Source organism: Dermacentor andersoni, chromosome 10 (assembly GCF_023375885.2).
Source record: "Dermacentor andersoni chromosome 10, qqDerAnde1_hic_scaffold, whole genome shotgun sequence".
Classification (NCBI taxonomy): domain Eukaryota; kingdom Metazoa; phylum Arthropoda; class Arachnida; order Ixodida; family Ixodidae; genus Dermacentor; species Dermacentor andersoni.
The window spans coordinates 139,558,923-139,575,046 of NC_092823.1; the positions used below are offsets into that span (position 1 = coordinate 139,558,923).

A 16,124-nucleotide genomic window follows, 5' to 3' on the forward strand; every position below is an offset into this window, starting at 1 on the left:
ACTTCAATTTTTTTCAGGTTCTCGGTCACGCATAGTTTGTTCTCTGCTGCCTTCAACTTCAGCCAGTCGAAGTCCCAGTTGATGAGCCCTCTTTTCTATCTCCAGACGTATTTTTGTCACCTCTTTTAGCACGGCCCGTTCCTCTCATGCCTTAACACATTCCTCGTGAGCCCAGTATAACTGTGCGTCCGCCCATGTCTTTAACTACGACCCCTCAAGCCTCATGCGTTCCGCCAGCGTCACAAGCTTTTGTTGACTCATCTTAACTATAAATATTTCGGGTCAGTGTAAACGGCTTCGTCCTGTCGCCGCGGACACTAATTATGAGGGAACGTTCCGAAAATCACGGTAACGGAGCTGAAACCTTCGTTGACGAGAGGAACGAGGCCGTGTGTGTTTTGAGTGAGCCTATTTCAATACAATGATCAGAGAAGTGAAAATGAATGAGTTAGATAAACATTAGAAAACATGTAAGCACTGCTCACTTGCCTAATATTAGCCAACTAATAGAGTCCCACGGAATCGTATAGTGCCAAACCACGACAAAGAACATTTGTAAGCGGTCGCCCTGTGGACGTCGATGTAGTGCCGGTGAGTCGGTAGATTCCGCTAGACGATGATGGCAGGGACGAGCGTGGCATGGGCGCACAATGATCGAAGAGCAGGGTGGGCCTGGCACAGTCTGGTCCCAGACAACCAACAGAAGTCCCAGGGCTAGAATTCGTCCCGGTCCGAGTAGAGTGGACCGCGGCCGGCTGAGGAATCGCCAGGTAAATGGTTTAGCCAGGCAGCAGCTGGGCTTCGAGAACGAACCGTTCGCGCTCTTGCAGCGTGGTACTGCTTGTTTCTGTGCTGATCCACGATCATGTTCCAGCACTTATTTTTTTCCTTTTTCTCGTACTTCGCTTGTTAGTTCGCTATTGGTCGAAACTGTTCGATTGTCATTTCCGGTCTTCTTTTTCCTTATCTTCCGTTCGCCACATGCCAGCATCATTGCCTCTTCGTCGTCTTCGTTGTCCTGGCGTAATTTCGTCTAAGCATCGTACAGCACCTAGAACACCGCGCACCTCATGAGAATACGCCTCACAACACGACAGGGTCCGACCACTTGGCGTAAGTGTGACTTGTCCCGAAATTTTTATGTTACTGGCTTAATTATAATTAAGCCAGTAACATAAAAATTGTAACGCTCCTATAGGAGCGTTACAAACATTTCTGTATATGCTAATTAAGGGTAGTTTCTACGAGGTGGTGGCATGATTACCTGAAGCATAACCGCGAGTCGGTCTAGTTGGAACAGATTCATCTTAAAACTTTTTGTGCGCAAACAAACAGGGACAAAAAATAGGGACAACATAAGTTGTTAGAAGCGCTCGTCCTTATGTTGCCCCTATTCTTTGTCCCTGTTTGTTTGCGCACAAAAAGTTTTAGGATGAATGATCACCTGATTACCTTCTTCACACATGGCATTGCGAAAGACAGAATCCCGAATGATGGAAAGGTTCAACTCAACATAGTGAAACAGCCCTTATAATAGATGTTTTCGTGATATTGAGAAACGATGGCATAATACTAAAAACGGAAATATTGTGTCATCGTCACCCGTAATGGGCACTAGGCATTGTGCGCCAAGCTGGCTCTGTGAAAATAATGGCTCAAGTCAGGTACAGAAGAATAACGTAGTTTTAGTCATACGCTACTCGAAGCCTGCGAAAAGCTTTTGTTTCTGCACAGGTGATCCTCAATGCGGTCCGTGCAGTGGCACTCTAGCGCAACCTCCGCAGTGCCGTGCGGACATTTGGCTTAATGAGACCAACGTTTTATTCGCAGTGCCGCATTTGAGAATTCGTCGTTTATTAAAGGCTGAAATGTAGGCTAGTTTATTTTGGCGAGTCTTGGCACATTTTTGCGAGCGCTAAGAGACAAGGAAGAAATAGATAAACTGACGGTGTAAATTTATTTAGTCTTGTCTCCTGAATACATGCCAGCATTGCCTTGTATACCCTGCCTTTATGGGCTCCTTCCGGGAAGGGTCGTCTGAAGTCTGAATATTCAACGTTACTCATCAATAAATAATGAATCCTGTCATAAGGTGCACCATGAATAGCAAGCACCGTATTGTATTTTTATTTTTTTGCAGTGCCGGAATTATTGACAGTTTTATCTCTGGCCGCAGGTCAGCAAGGAACAGATGGAGCGCGTGCTGGGCTACGTCGAGGCCGGGAAGCGCGAGGGCGCCCTGCTGCAGTGCGGAGGGCAGCGCCACGGCAGCCGTGGATACTTCGTCCAGCCCACGGTGTTCTCTGACGTACACGACGACATGACCATCGCCCGCGAGGAAATCTTCGGCCCCGTACAGAGCCTCTTCAAGTTCAGCACCACGGAGGAGGTCATCGAGCGCGCCAATAGGACCACGTACGGACTCGCCGCTGGACTCTTCACCCGAGACCTAGACACGGCGCACACAGTGTCGCACGCCCTCCAAGCAGGCGTCGTGTGGTATGTATTACAAATAACACACGGAGCACATAGGAACACGTGAACACGACGTATTCTGTGTCTCCGAAGCTAGTGCAAGGCTTTGAAGCGTCTGCGTTGCTAGCCATCATATTCTGGCATATACGCCTTTGTGACACACTTGTGAGGACGCTGTTGTTTCTTTATTTCCGTCGTGGGTAACACATTGTGTCGGGTTCGCGTATTAAGGCACATCAGCCGCGAGGAATGCTCAACTGTCACAGGAATCCACCAGTTAACGTGAAGCGAACGAAGTCCTGAACCACCCCTCCGGCTTGGTGTAAAAGCGCAGTCCGCGGATAGCATTCGCTACTGTCACCATCTCAGCCAAATTTTGCCGTTGTGCGCGGCGCGCGGAGCTGGCAAGTTCTCTTTTCTCATTCTCATTCTTTTCTCATTCTCTTTTCAACATAAGCCGACGTTTCGCTCAGTTTGGGCGCTATGTTTCGTCATATAGCATATTACCTTACACGGCTTCTGTTGACCACCACCACCACCACCACCTCCACCACCACCACCATCATCATCATAATCATAATAATCATAATAATAATCATCATCATCATAATCATCCTGTATTATGTCCACTGCAGGACGAAGGCCTCTCCCTGCGATCTCCAATTACCCCTGTCCTACGCCAACCGATTCCAAATAGCACCCGCGAATCTCCTAATTTCATCGCTCCACCTAGACTTCTGTTGTCCTCGATTGCGCTTCCCTTCTCTTCGCACCCATTCTGTAACCCTAATGGTGCAACGATTATCCAACCTGCGCATTACATGACCTGCCCAGCTCCATTCTTTATCTTGATGTCAATAAGAATATCGTCTATATCCGTTTGATCTCTGAACCAAACCGCTCTCTTTCTGTCTCTTAACCTTATGCCTAACAATCTTCGTTCCATCGCTCTTTGCGCGGTCCTTAACTTGTTCTCAAGCTTCTTTGTCAGCCTCCAAGTCTCTGCCCCATATGTCAGCACTGGTAAAATGCACTGATTGTACACCTTCCTTTTCAATGATAATGGTAAGCTTCCAGTCAGGAGCTGGCAATGCCTGCCGTATGCGATCCAACCCACTTTTATTCTTCTGTGAATTTCCTTCACATCATCAGGGTTCCCTGTGATTAATTGACCTAGGTAAACGTACTCCTTCACAGACTCTAGAGGCCGATTGGCGATCCTGAACTCTTGCTCCTTTGCCCGGCTATTTATCATTATCTTTGTGTTCTGCGTAATAATCTTCCATCCCACTCTTACACTCTCTCATTTAAGGTCCTCAATCAATTGTTGTAACTCGTCTGCATTGTTGCTGAATAGAACAATGTCATCGCAAACCGGAAGTAGCTTAGACATTCGCCATCGATCCTTACTACTAAGCCTTCCCATTTTAATAGCTTCAATACTTCTTCCAAGCACGCAGTGAATAGCATTAGGGAGATTGTGTCTCCTTGTCTGACCCATTTCTTTATAGGTATCTTGCTGCTTCTTTTGTGTAGAATTAAGGTGGCTGTGGAATCTGTAGACATTTTCCTAGATATTTACGTAAGCGGTCTGTGCTCCTTGATTACGTAATGCCTCTATGACTGCTGGTATCCCTACTGAATCAAATGCCGTTTCGTAATCTATGAAAGCCATATAGAGAAGCTGATTGTACTCTGCGGATTTCTCGATAACCAGATTAATGACATGGAAGTGACCGAGTGTGGAGTATCTCTTCCAGCCAGCCTGTGCCCTTGGTTGACTAAAGGTCAGTGTTGCCCTTATTCTATTGGACATTATTTTGGTAAATATTTTATATAATGCTTTCAGTAAACTAATGGGCCTATAATTTTTCAATTCTTTAACGTCTCCCTTTTTGTGGAATAGTATATTGTTTGCATTCTTCCAGTTTTCTGGGACCCTTGCAGTCGATAGACACTTCGTATAAAGAACCGCCAGTTTTCCAAGCATTATGTCTTCTCCATCTTTGATTAAATCGACTGTTATTCGATCTTCTCCTGCCGCTCCTCCTCGTTCCATGTCTTCCAGGGCCCTTCTGACCTCATCGCTAGTTATAGAAGTTTCTCTATCCTGTTCATTGCTGTTTTTAATTGAGGTATCCTGACTCCTCTGGGTGCTGTACAGGTCAGTATAGAATTCTTCCGCTGCTCTTACTATATTTTCAACATTGCTGATGATATTACCTTGCTTATCTTTTAGTGCATACATCTTGGTTTGTCCAAGTTTTCGTCTCACTGATTTCAGGCTGAATCCATTTTTTACGGCCTTCTTCAGTCTTTCTCACGTTATAGTTTCGAGTATGACTTATTTTTGCCTTGTTGATCAGTTCTGACAGTTCCGCGAATTCTATCTTATCTCTTGAGTTGGACACTTTCATTTTTCGTCGTTTCTTTATTAGGTCCTTTGTTATTTGGGAGAGCTTGCCTACTGGTTGCCTTGGTGCTTTGCCTCCCACTTCAATTGCTGCCTCTGAAGCCAACGTAGTTACGGTTTCATTCATAGCTCTATGTCATCGTCATCTCTCTGTTCTAAGGCTGCATATTCGTTTGCAAGTACCATCCTGAATGTTTATGCTTTTACCGTTACTGCCTCAAGGTTTACCTGTTTCTTCTTGACCAATTTTGCTCTTTCTCTCTTCAAATTGAGGTGAATCTTAGCTCACACTAACCTATGATCACTGCACTTTACCCTACCTATCACTTCTACATCCTGCACTACGCTGGGATCAGCAGAAAATATGAAGCCAATTTGATTTCTTGTTTCACCATTAGGGCTTTTCCAGGTCTACTTTCTGTTGCTACGCCTCTTGAAAATGGTGTTCGTTATTCGAAGCTTGTTCCTTTCTTCGAATTCCACCAGCATCCCTCCTGTAGCGTTCCTAGAATCGACGGCGTAGTTGCCAATTGCTTGTTCCCCAGCCTGCTTTCCCCCCACTTCTGCATTGAAGTCGCCCATTACTATGGTATACTGAGTTTGCACTTTGCTCATCGCTAATTCAACATCTTCATAAAACTGACCTACTTCCTCATCATCGTGACAGGATGTTTGAGCATAGGCTTATACTACCTTTAATCTATACCTCTTATTAAGTTTGATTGCGACTACAGCTACCCTCTCATTAATGCTGTAGAATTCGTCAATGTTGCCCGGTATGTCCTTATGGATTAGGAATCCCACCCCGTATTTCTTCTTATCTAGGAGACCTCTGAAGCAGAGAACATGTCCGTTATTCAGCAATGTATAAGCCTCACCAGTTCTTCTAATCTCATTAAGGCCGATGATATCCCAAACAATGTCTGATAATTCCTCAAAGAGTCCTGCTAAGCTAGCCTCACTCGAGAGAGTTCGGGTGTTAAACGTTGAAAGGGTCAGTTTCCACTGGCGGTCTGCCCGGACCCAGAGATTCTTAGCACCCTCTGCTGCATTACAGGTCTGACCGCCGTCTTGGTCAGTAGCTCCGCAGCTGCTGGGGACTGAGGGCCATTGGGTGATTGAGTGAGCCATGTGGGAGAGGGTGGCCGAATACTGCACCAGGAGGCCAATTCCTGTTCTGGTGAGGGAGTATCTTGTTGAAGCTTGGTATGCCTTCCTAATTTGGTTGTACCTGGATTAGTATAGCCCCACTCGCTCTCGGCATCTTTAGCTGGTGACAGGCGTTACTCCAAGTCTGCATATGTTGTGCACTGGAGGAGGTCAATTTCAAGCTTACCATCGTAAAAAAGGGGAAAAAAGAAGGAAAGAAAGAACAAAACCCTCTTATAGCGGGATTCGAACTTCCGACTATGGCAACCGAGCATTCGACATAGCTCAGTCAGCTAATCCCACAGGCGGCGAGGTTACCTTATCGCCGAGAAGTGCAGCCCCGAGGGCCCTATGTGCCTAAAAATTTCCTTGATTTGTCGGAGATAGAGGCCTTTGGCGATGAGTAACTCAATATATAACGATTTCTAAATGGTTCTGGCTTCGTAGTTCCGGAATCGCACGTGCGCAGTCGGCCGAGAACCCGGCTAGGTATAAGGCGTCTCGGCCGCCTTTGACAGCGCCTAAAACGTGGGGGGGGGGGGCGGGGGGGGGGGCAAGATAATGGTGGAAAACTGGTCGCTTCTCTCACCGGAAAGACGATTACACAGGGCACCTCCACCTTTCGCTACTTTGAAGGCCGAGCCGAGGAGAATGGATAAGATGCTCAGTCGTATGCACACACGTATATGTACACCTGTATACACGAAAATTTTCGCTCACGGTTGAATCCAAAGACTGCGAACCCGGATTTTTCTACAGCAAGGAGCTCATTACGTGCTACTCTCATTTAAGAATGATAATAACAACAATAACGTCCACTGTGTGCGTGCTTTGACCACAACAGTGGTATATATTGCCACGACGCCATCTGTGCCCAACCACGCTGACGACGAAGACGACGACCTCGAGGGTGCAAGCGAGGTGCTACAAACGAAGAAGCCTGAACTGAACTCTTGTCCTAATTGTCTCGATAATATACCGCTCTCCGCTCTTGTCTCAAGTGAGCCGTAACACTGGTAGACGGGCTGGGTATCGCATCATCGCCTAATGATAGGGACAACTCCTGCGAGTAGCCCTGCATCGAGCGCTTCAAGACATCATCCACGCGTTGAGACACCTGTGCACTGCGCAAGCCGCTGCCTGCAAGGTCTGTGCCCGGAATTCGGTGTCTTGCAAGGAACTTTGTCAGCGACCTCACCGACTCAGGAAATGGCGGTTGCAAGTCCAACACAGGTGACTGTTCAAAACAATCTAGCACTCACAAGCTTCCACGGTAACATGTATGAAGACGCCGAAGACTGGCTGGACCAGTACGAACGCGTAGCTAAAGTCTATCAGTGGAGTCCGCACCAGAAGCTTTCCAATGTGTACTTCGCTCTTGAAGGTAGGTTCCAAAACCGCGAGGCACATTTGACAACGTGGGAAGAATTTTGCCGTCGGCTGCTTTATACCTTCGGAAGCACTGATCGCTGAGATAATGCACAACGCCTTCTCTAGTTGCGCATTCAGAAGCCCAATGAAAGCGTCTCCATGTTTGCCGAGGACACGTCGCGTTTGTTTCGCCCCGCGGATCCCAACGTGCTTGATTCGAAGAAACTGAGCCACCTCATGCGTGCCGTCAAAGAACAGCTATTCGCTGGTCTCGTGCGTAACCCGCCTACAACTGCGGAATAATTCATTAAGGAAGCCACAGCAATCGAGCGGGCACTCCAGCAGCGTTGCCGGCAATACGAACGCCTGACTAACGATGCGCCTGCAGGAGCCGCAGTACTGACAGTGACAGGCAAAACCTCACTGCGTCAACTGATAAGAGACATTGTGCGCGAGGAGATTGCGAAGCAAACAGCGACACCGAAGGAGTTTACTGTTTCTTCTGTCACTTGAAGTTGTTCGCCAAGAAATTCGGCAAGCATTTGCATCTCCTGAGCCACTCCCTGAACCGTGTCCTGAGCCGCGCTTCGAGCCACACGCATATAGCTACGCAGACACTCTCCGTCGCCCGCTTCCTGCTGTTCCAGTGCAGCAGTACCGCCAGCGGCCACCTATTGCTGCCTGTACACAGAGGGAGCATTTCAGGCGACCCCAGCTTCCCTGGACCAACGTTTGGCGCACTGCTGATCGCCGACCATTGTGTTTTCACTGTGGCGAACAAGAGCACATTTATCGTTTTTGCCATCATCGCCAGGGTGGCATCCAGGACATGTCACCTGCCACTCCGCAACAGTTTCCAGAGAGACATCCACGCTTCGACGACAGTGTCACTCGGGAACAAGGCCGCTCAGCTAATCTTCGGTCACGCTCGCCGTCTGCGTTACGATATTCTTCGCCAAACCGTCGCAGTTTCGCCGTCGTGGTAAGAGGCGACTCTCCAAGCCCACGGCGGGGAAACTGAAAAGTCGTCGAACCGCCGAAAATCCCCCATTATTACAGAGAAACGAGCAGAGCAACCTGGAAGAACCGAACGCCGACGAATTTGTGAGTGCCGACCTACTCTTAATGATTGATGGGCACGACGTGACAGCTTTAGTTGATACTGGCGCAGACTTTTCGATAATGAGTGAGCAGTTGGCAGACCGGCTTAAGAAAGTCAAAATGCAATGGACGGGCCCTTATATTCGAAATGCCGGGCGCCAGATAATGACACCTTCAGGAAAGTGTACTGCACGGCTCCAGACAGGAAATACAGCTTTTGTGGCCACTTTATGATTTTAAAGGAGTGCTGCAGATCACTCATCCTTGGAATGGACTTCTTGCGAGAGTACGGCGCCGTGGTCAACATACCGGACGGCGAGATAACCTTGGCAAGTAGTACAGACACGAGCCATGACGAAGAGCGCCAACGTACATCGTTACGTGTCGCCGATGACGACGTCTGCATACCACCACTATCATGCAGTCTTGTCTCGGTCACTTGCGGAGAACACTTTAATAAGGACGGTGTAGCCAAACAACTAAATGCACTTCTGTTCCATCAAGGTGTTGCCATTGCTCGGGGTAACGTCAGCTTAATCGGTGGTCGCACAGAGGTACGCCGGCACACCAGTAAAGGCACCGCTGTGGCATTCTTTGACAAAATTGACCACGTACAACACTGCTTTGCTGTAAAAGACGAATCGACCACCGATACGATGCCACCTGCACCCGTCGTCGATGTTGACTCAGGTTTAGCGCCGCAACAGAAACAAAGGCTCAGGGAACTGCTTGACTATTTTAAGGACTGCTTCTCTACAACTTCCCGAGTGCGCCAAACGCCACTGACAAAACACCGCATCATTACGGAGAAAACCGCAATACACATCCGACAGCATCCGTATCGCGTGGCTGAGAAAGAGCGTGAAGGAATACAGCAGAAAGTCAAGAAAATGCTAGAAGATCATGTCATCCAGCCGTCAAAAAGCCCTTGGGCATCGCCCATGGTACTCGTTAAGAAGGATGGTAGCCTACAGTTTTGTATCGATTATCGCAAGCTCAATCGGGTTACGAAAAAAAGATGTGTATCCCTTAACAGGCATCGACGATTCCCTCGACAGGTTACGGCATGCACTATACGTCGCATCGATGGACTTAAAAAGTGGATACTGGCAAATAGAGGTCGATGAGCGAGATCGCGAAAAGACTGCTTTTGTGAAGCCTGATGGGCTCTATGAATTCAAAGTTCTCCCTTTTTTGTACTGCGCCCCAGCCACGTTCCCAAGGCTAATGGATACTGTTCTCTCAGACCTTAAGTGGAAGACTTGCTTAGTGTATATAGACGATGTGCTTGTTTATTCTGCTACAGTTGATGACCATCTCAGATGGCTACTGTCAGTTCTCCATGCCATACGGTCCGCTGGGCTTACCTTAAAACCTGAAAAGTGCCACTTTGGCTACGAGAAACTACAGTTTTTGGGCTACATTGTAAGTCACACAGGTGTCAGACCTGATTCTGAGAAAATCGCAGCCGTCGCAAAGGTTTCAAGGCCTACGGACAAGAAGGCAGTCAGACGCTTCCTGGGCCTATGCGCATATTACCGGCGATTTATTGCGGGTTTTGCACCTAGGCTACACACGAACATTAACACGGATCAAACAAAAGTTCTACTGGCCACGGCTCGCAGCACAGGTGAAGCACTACGTTCGAACGTGCCTTGACTGTCATCAACGAAAAGTGCCACCTACGAAACCTGCCGGACTATTACATCCCGTTCCAGTGCCCGAAACGCCGTTTGCACAAATTGGGATGGACCTTTTGGGCCCATTCCCAATATCTGCTGCCGGAAATAAGTGGATCATAGTTGCGACAGATTACCTCACGCGTTATGCTGAAACCAACGCACTTCCGAGCAGCACAGCAGCCAAAACCGCCAATTCATTGTGCAGCCAATTCACTGCGTGCTTGGAAGAAGCATTCAAGCTATTAAACTTGGGAAGCTTAGTAGTAAGGATGGACGGCGAATGTATCAGCAACCTTCTGTTTGCCGATGACATTGCTCTATTGAGCAACAATACAGACGAATTACAACAAATGATTGAGGACTTTAACAGACAGGCAAGGGAACAAGAGTTCAGGATCGCCAGCCAGCCTATACAGTCTGTGAAGGAGTACGTTTACCTAGGTCAATTAATCAGAGGGAACCCTGATCACAAGAAGGAAATCCATTGAAGTATAAAAATGAGTTGGATCGCATACGGTAGACACTGTCAGCGTCTGACTGGAAGCTTACCATTATCATTGAAAAGGAAGGTGTACAATCGATGCATTTTACCGGTGCTGACATATAGGGCAGAGACTTGGACACTGACAAAGAAGCTTGAGAACAAGTTTAGGACCGCGCAAAGAGCGATGGAACGAAGGATGCCAGGCATAACGCTAAGAGACAGAAAGAGAGTGGTTTGGATAAGAGAGCAAATGGGTATAGCCGATATTCTAATTGACATTAAGAGAAAAGAATGGAGCTGGGCAGGTCATGTAATGCGCAGGTTAGATAACCGTTCGACCATTAAGGTTACAGAATGGGTACCAAGAGAAAGGAAGCGCAGTCGAGGATGGGAGAAGACTAGGTGGGGCGATGAAATTAGGAAATTCGCGGGCGCTAGTTGGAATCGGTTGGCGTAGGACAGGGGTAATTGGAGATCGCAGGGAGAGGCCTTCGTCCTGCAGTGGACATAAAATAGGCTTATTATTATGATGATGATGATGATGATGGTGATGATGATGACTGCGTAAATAAATGGAAGAAAAGTATCGAGCGTTGCGTATACGATCCAAAGAGTCATCCATTCGGGGCAGAGGATAAGCGTCTTTCTTCGCGATCTTATTCAATTTCCGATAATGGACACAAAAGCTCAAGGTACCTTCTTCCTTGCTTACAAAAAAAAAAAAAAACAGCGGGCTAAGCTCAGGTCGACGGCTGGCTGATGTCGTTTGTAAGCATCTGCTGAACTTGGCGACGTATAGCGTCTTGTTTTTTTGGCGACATCATATAAGCATGTTGTCGAAAGGGGCTCTTGAACAGGCTTGGTAATGATGTGATGCTGAGCAAGCGGTGTCTGGTTAACTTTCGTCCATGTAGTGAAACAACCTTCAAAAGAACCGAGTACATCCAGAAGGCTTTGTCGTTGCGATGGTGGTAGGCTCGGGTTTACATCGAGAGTGCACGCAAACGCAGTGGCAGAATCGTCGCCCGGCGAAAGAGCAGCAAATATTGGCGGACCGTGACGTCGGCAATTTCTTCAAAGTATGCAATGGCGGTGCGTCTTGTAACAAGATATTCCTCGCTGAAGTTCGTGACCAGCAGGTAAGCCTATTTGTTTCTAGGTTGAATAACGCCTCGGAAAACGCAGATTTGGCGAGCAAGGAGGAACGACAAATTTGCCTCCGCAATTGCAGCGTCGAGGACGTCCTGTTCACATTCCACACCTACGAAGAGGCCACTTCGCGGGGTCAGAGTCACAGATTCATCGGACACACGTAGCACTGTCTTCGGTAATTGGGTGTTGTCAGCTTGGGGAGGAAAAAGGTCCTCGAACGACGTCAACTCACGTTGGTGAATGATTGCGACATGTTCACAAATAAAATCCATTTCAAGGAATTTCGGACGGGAGCATACAGGTAATACGAGGAAATACCCCGTGAATGTCGACGCATGGATTCGAATACGTGCGATGCACATTCTATTTGGCATCACCAGATGACCACCTACCGTGCGCAACGGGGTCCTTGCCATGGCATGGTGACTTTCTTCAATTTACATGCCAGTGCTCCGCTCATAACTGAATAATCGACACCTGTGTTGCCGAGGGTAATAACAGCATTATTATCAACAAATACGGCGATGTCTGTAGAAACAATTTTATTAGTGTCGTTAAATAGTGTCGTCGTCGTGTCGTTACGTCGAGGGAGATTCTTTAAATGTTCGTTGGAAAGCGACTTCACCGCCAGAAATCGCGCTTCCTAGTTTCCCATGTGGTGACTCGGTGATCAGTTCTTGAGGGGAGCGGAAAACGACGGGGGCAAGCTAGGTGACCCGAGCGGCCGAGGGGATGGCGATCGCGATCGGCGGCGCTGAACAGGAGTCCGCTGTCCCGTCAGACACGCTTCCATTTCGCGGGGACGATCACCGTAGCGTGGGCACCGCCCATCAGTGTGGAAACCGCGGAGACGTAGCTGGCGGTGCTGGCAGTCGCCATACACGTGACCCGCTTCGCCACAGTGGTAGCAGAGCGGACGGTTATCTGACGAGTGCCATAAACTTGCCTTAGTATATCGCTCTGTCTTCAGCCATGTGCTAGATACGTAAATACGCTCGGGTACCTTGATCCGCGTACTGGATGCAAAGGGGTGTCCGGGAACGGAGCCTGGTCTACTGTCCGCATGATGATCTGCAGACGGTGGCGCAGGAGCCCTCATTGCCACCGCATATGTTAGCACGGGGACTTCAGGTCGTGGTGGTGCGAATCGTGCGAGCGGTTGCACCGCCTGGCTGATTTCACTCCGGATGACGTCGGCAAGTGCTGTCACAGGTGGTTACAGTCCCGCTCCTTAGAGTTGCCGCCGTTCATCATGCACATTTCGTACGAAGTCTGCGAGGGCCTGCTTCTCGCTGCCGAACCCAATAGAGCATGCAGTAGCCGTGATGTCGTGGTGTTCGTACTGGGACGACCGCTGCGTGTCAAACTACGAGGCTGAAACACGACGGCAAAGCTTAGAGTGGAAACATTTCAATTCACCACCCCCAAAGAAAGCAAAGGCCGTCATTTCCGCCGGAAAGGTGTTGTTGGATTTCTTTTCGATCGTCAGGGGCCATTACCGTTCGAATTTGCTAAACCTGGAGATACTATCAATCGTTTCCGATATTTTCAAATGCCGCGTCGGCTGCGTGTCGTAATCAAGAACAAACGATTTTGAAAATTGAGGAATGGGGTCATCTTGCTGCACGAGAATTCCCGTCCCCACGTCGCTGATGTGGCTAACATAAACTGGCAAAGTTCAAGAGCGAAACGCTGTAATATCCGCCATACAGCCCAGACCTGTCGCCTTGGGACTTGCATTACATTCCATTTAATTTTGGGGCATTTGAGCAAAACACCTCAAGGGAACCAGATTCGTGTCAGGCGATGATGTGGAAGAGTCAGTTGCAGACTTTTTTAAGCAGCAACGCAAAGAGTTTTGTGAGACGGGAATCACGTGACTCGTTAGTCAGTGGGACAAATGTCTTAATGCTCATGGAGACTACTTTTTAATATAGTACCGGCCGTTTGTCATATATTCGCATTGACTCACTTTCATTTGACTCGCCCTCGTATATGTTACAGAACTCCAGCTCTTTATATGTCCTCTCTGTTGCGAATAGAATTCCGGTGCAAATACTCAGATTACATGACCGGGGATAGCTGCTCCTGCGCAGTACATTGGAACAAAGGACAGCGTCATTGAGATTTTTCCCTGGCCGTTTCATATGTACAAAAATGTAAACAAAGTTCTTGAAGGACAAAGTTTCATTAAAATAGATGTCCTCAACTTGTTCATTTCATAGCCATTACATCTTGCATATCAGCGACATGCACTGCTTTGCTGGTTTCAAAGTGATAAAGTTATAAAGTTCGTGTGATATCATCTTTACTTAATAAATGGACAGAAAATATGGAAGCAGTGATATCAGTTATTTCGGGCACAATTTTTGCGATATACGAGTATATTCTTTTATGAAAAAATACATATTTTACTTGTCTTGACAGTGCATAGCGTTCAAGAATTCGTTTGCAGCATCTTTGGCAATGGCAGTGCAGTTATTATTCGCGTATTTAATCCCTCGGCAAATGCATAATGAGGAGGCCGACCTGCAACGTCAGCCCCCCCCCCCCCCCCGAACGAAATTTCTGGCTGCGTCACTGCTCACAAGTGATGGTCGTACTTTAAGTAATTTGGTATCCATCTGTATAGTCGCCATCAAATGCTAAGAGCTTCCAGTAGTGCGCTGTACAAGGTCGAATCAAGTGCAACTTTTGTATAAAAATGGGGGCTGGCGTGTGTCACTTCATTTTTCACTGACATTTCACTGACATTTCATTAGCGCACCTGATCAGACGAGTACAATTCATCTTTAACGAGTACGTTCGCCTACTTTCAAACCACCTATGTGAATAATTCTCAATTTTTTTCTCGCAGCTTAGCTGGCGGAGTTGTGCATTCTTTTAGATAATGATGGGCACCAGTTCACGATCTGGGGTCGCAGTCGTAACCTCTGTTCACGGCTGTCTGACATTTCTTCCAGTCAGTATACAGTCAAGCGCCTGTACAATGAAATGACCCGTATGACGAATGATTCCGGAGACCCCAGGCAATTCGTCAAAAAGACATTCGACTGTATATGATTTGTGCTTTTTTTCGGGGTGCCCTAACTTTGAGAGCTCATATAACGATCTCGCAGTGGTCACTTCCTCGAGACTGTATGCCAGTGCACTAAGCAAATGTTCAGACAGCCTGGTGCGTTCTACAAAACCCATGAAAGGAACAGTAGCATAAACGATCGATGTAGCTGCTGATGTTCCTTGACTGAAATTAAGCCGCTCAGTTCCTGTGGTTGACAAGTCCAGGGCCTTACTCCGGGACCTCGAGCCCGAGTGGGATCTCAGCGGTGTTGGGAGGCCGCGATTTGGAATAGGAAAGTGTTTTCCCTCTCATCATGCTGCTACGAGATGCTTTATGTGACACTTTGAGCAGTATACCTTTATTTTAACGGATAAATATGGTCATATACAGAAAAACAGAATGATCCATAGTGCGCTTTCAAAAAGGGCCGGGGTCGCTTTCTCGATACCTCGTTGTATGTGTTATGTTCCTTATTTTGCTGTGCTGCGATGAAAAGTGTGTGCAATCTCTTATAAAGACCATGTCATGTTTACGTCTTCTCGTTCCCAGGATTAACACGTTTATGGAAATCAGCCCGCAGACTCCGTTCGGAGGCTACAAGATGTCAGGACTTTCGCGCGAAATGTAAGTGGCGTGATGTAAAACCGTAACTTCTTCGTATAAGTCCCTGGTGTATATTAAGAAAGAAACATGAAGTGATATGTGGATTGCACATTAATTTTGCTTGTACGAAATGTTTACTCCAGGGGTGAAGAAGGTATCCTGGCATACACGGAAGTTAAAACGGTGAGTGATCTAGGATCTAACCTATTGGAGGAGGGGCGGGGCTGTAGTTCCTATTCTGGAACTCCGCGCCATCATTCCAACTTAGTCATGTGGAGTACCACCGTGCAAGAGTTCGCCAGACACCACATTTAGCGAGTATAAATTGAGAACTGAACCTGTTTCTCAGCCTCCTATTTCTTATGTTCTTTAGATGTTCGTTTTGTCCACACGCAGTGCCACACGATCGCACGTTTAACCTATAGTCGCGTTTCTTGAAGCATTAGTATGGTGAAGAGCATTAACTGAGTTGTCATCTTTCTTTTTTTCTACCAGGTCATCACGAAGGTAACGGAGAAGAATTCGTGATTACATTAGATCAATGGATACACGGCGCAGCGTCTATAACTCAGGCTTTCTGGCAATTTTGGCTCGTCACTTAAGCTTGTTTAAAATATATTTTTGGCTATTGTG

At 47.4% G+C, this 16,124-nt stretch overlaps 1 protein-coding gene across 1 annotated transcript in view; it reads left to right on the forward strand.

Annotated features, from left to right (window-relative positions):
• LOC126545206 (aldehyde dehydrogenase 1A1-like) overlaps positions 1–16,124 on the forward strand; it is a 187,636-nt gene extending 171,512 nt beyond the window's left edge. Inside the window, exons 10-13 of the mRNA XM_050192967.3 lie at positions 2,177–2,499; positions 15,438–15,512; positions 15,635–15,674; positions 15,987–16,124. Coding sequence (XP_050048924.2) covers positions 2,177–2,499; positions 15,438–15,512; positions 15,635–15,674; positions 15,987–16,019 — 471 coding nt within the window. The 3' untranslated portion in view covers positions 16,020–16,124. The remainder of the gene's footprint in view (positions 1–2,176; positions 2,500–15,437; positions 15,513–15,634; positions 15,675–15,986) is intronic.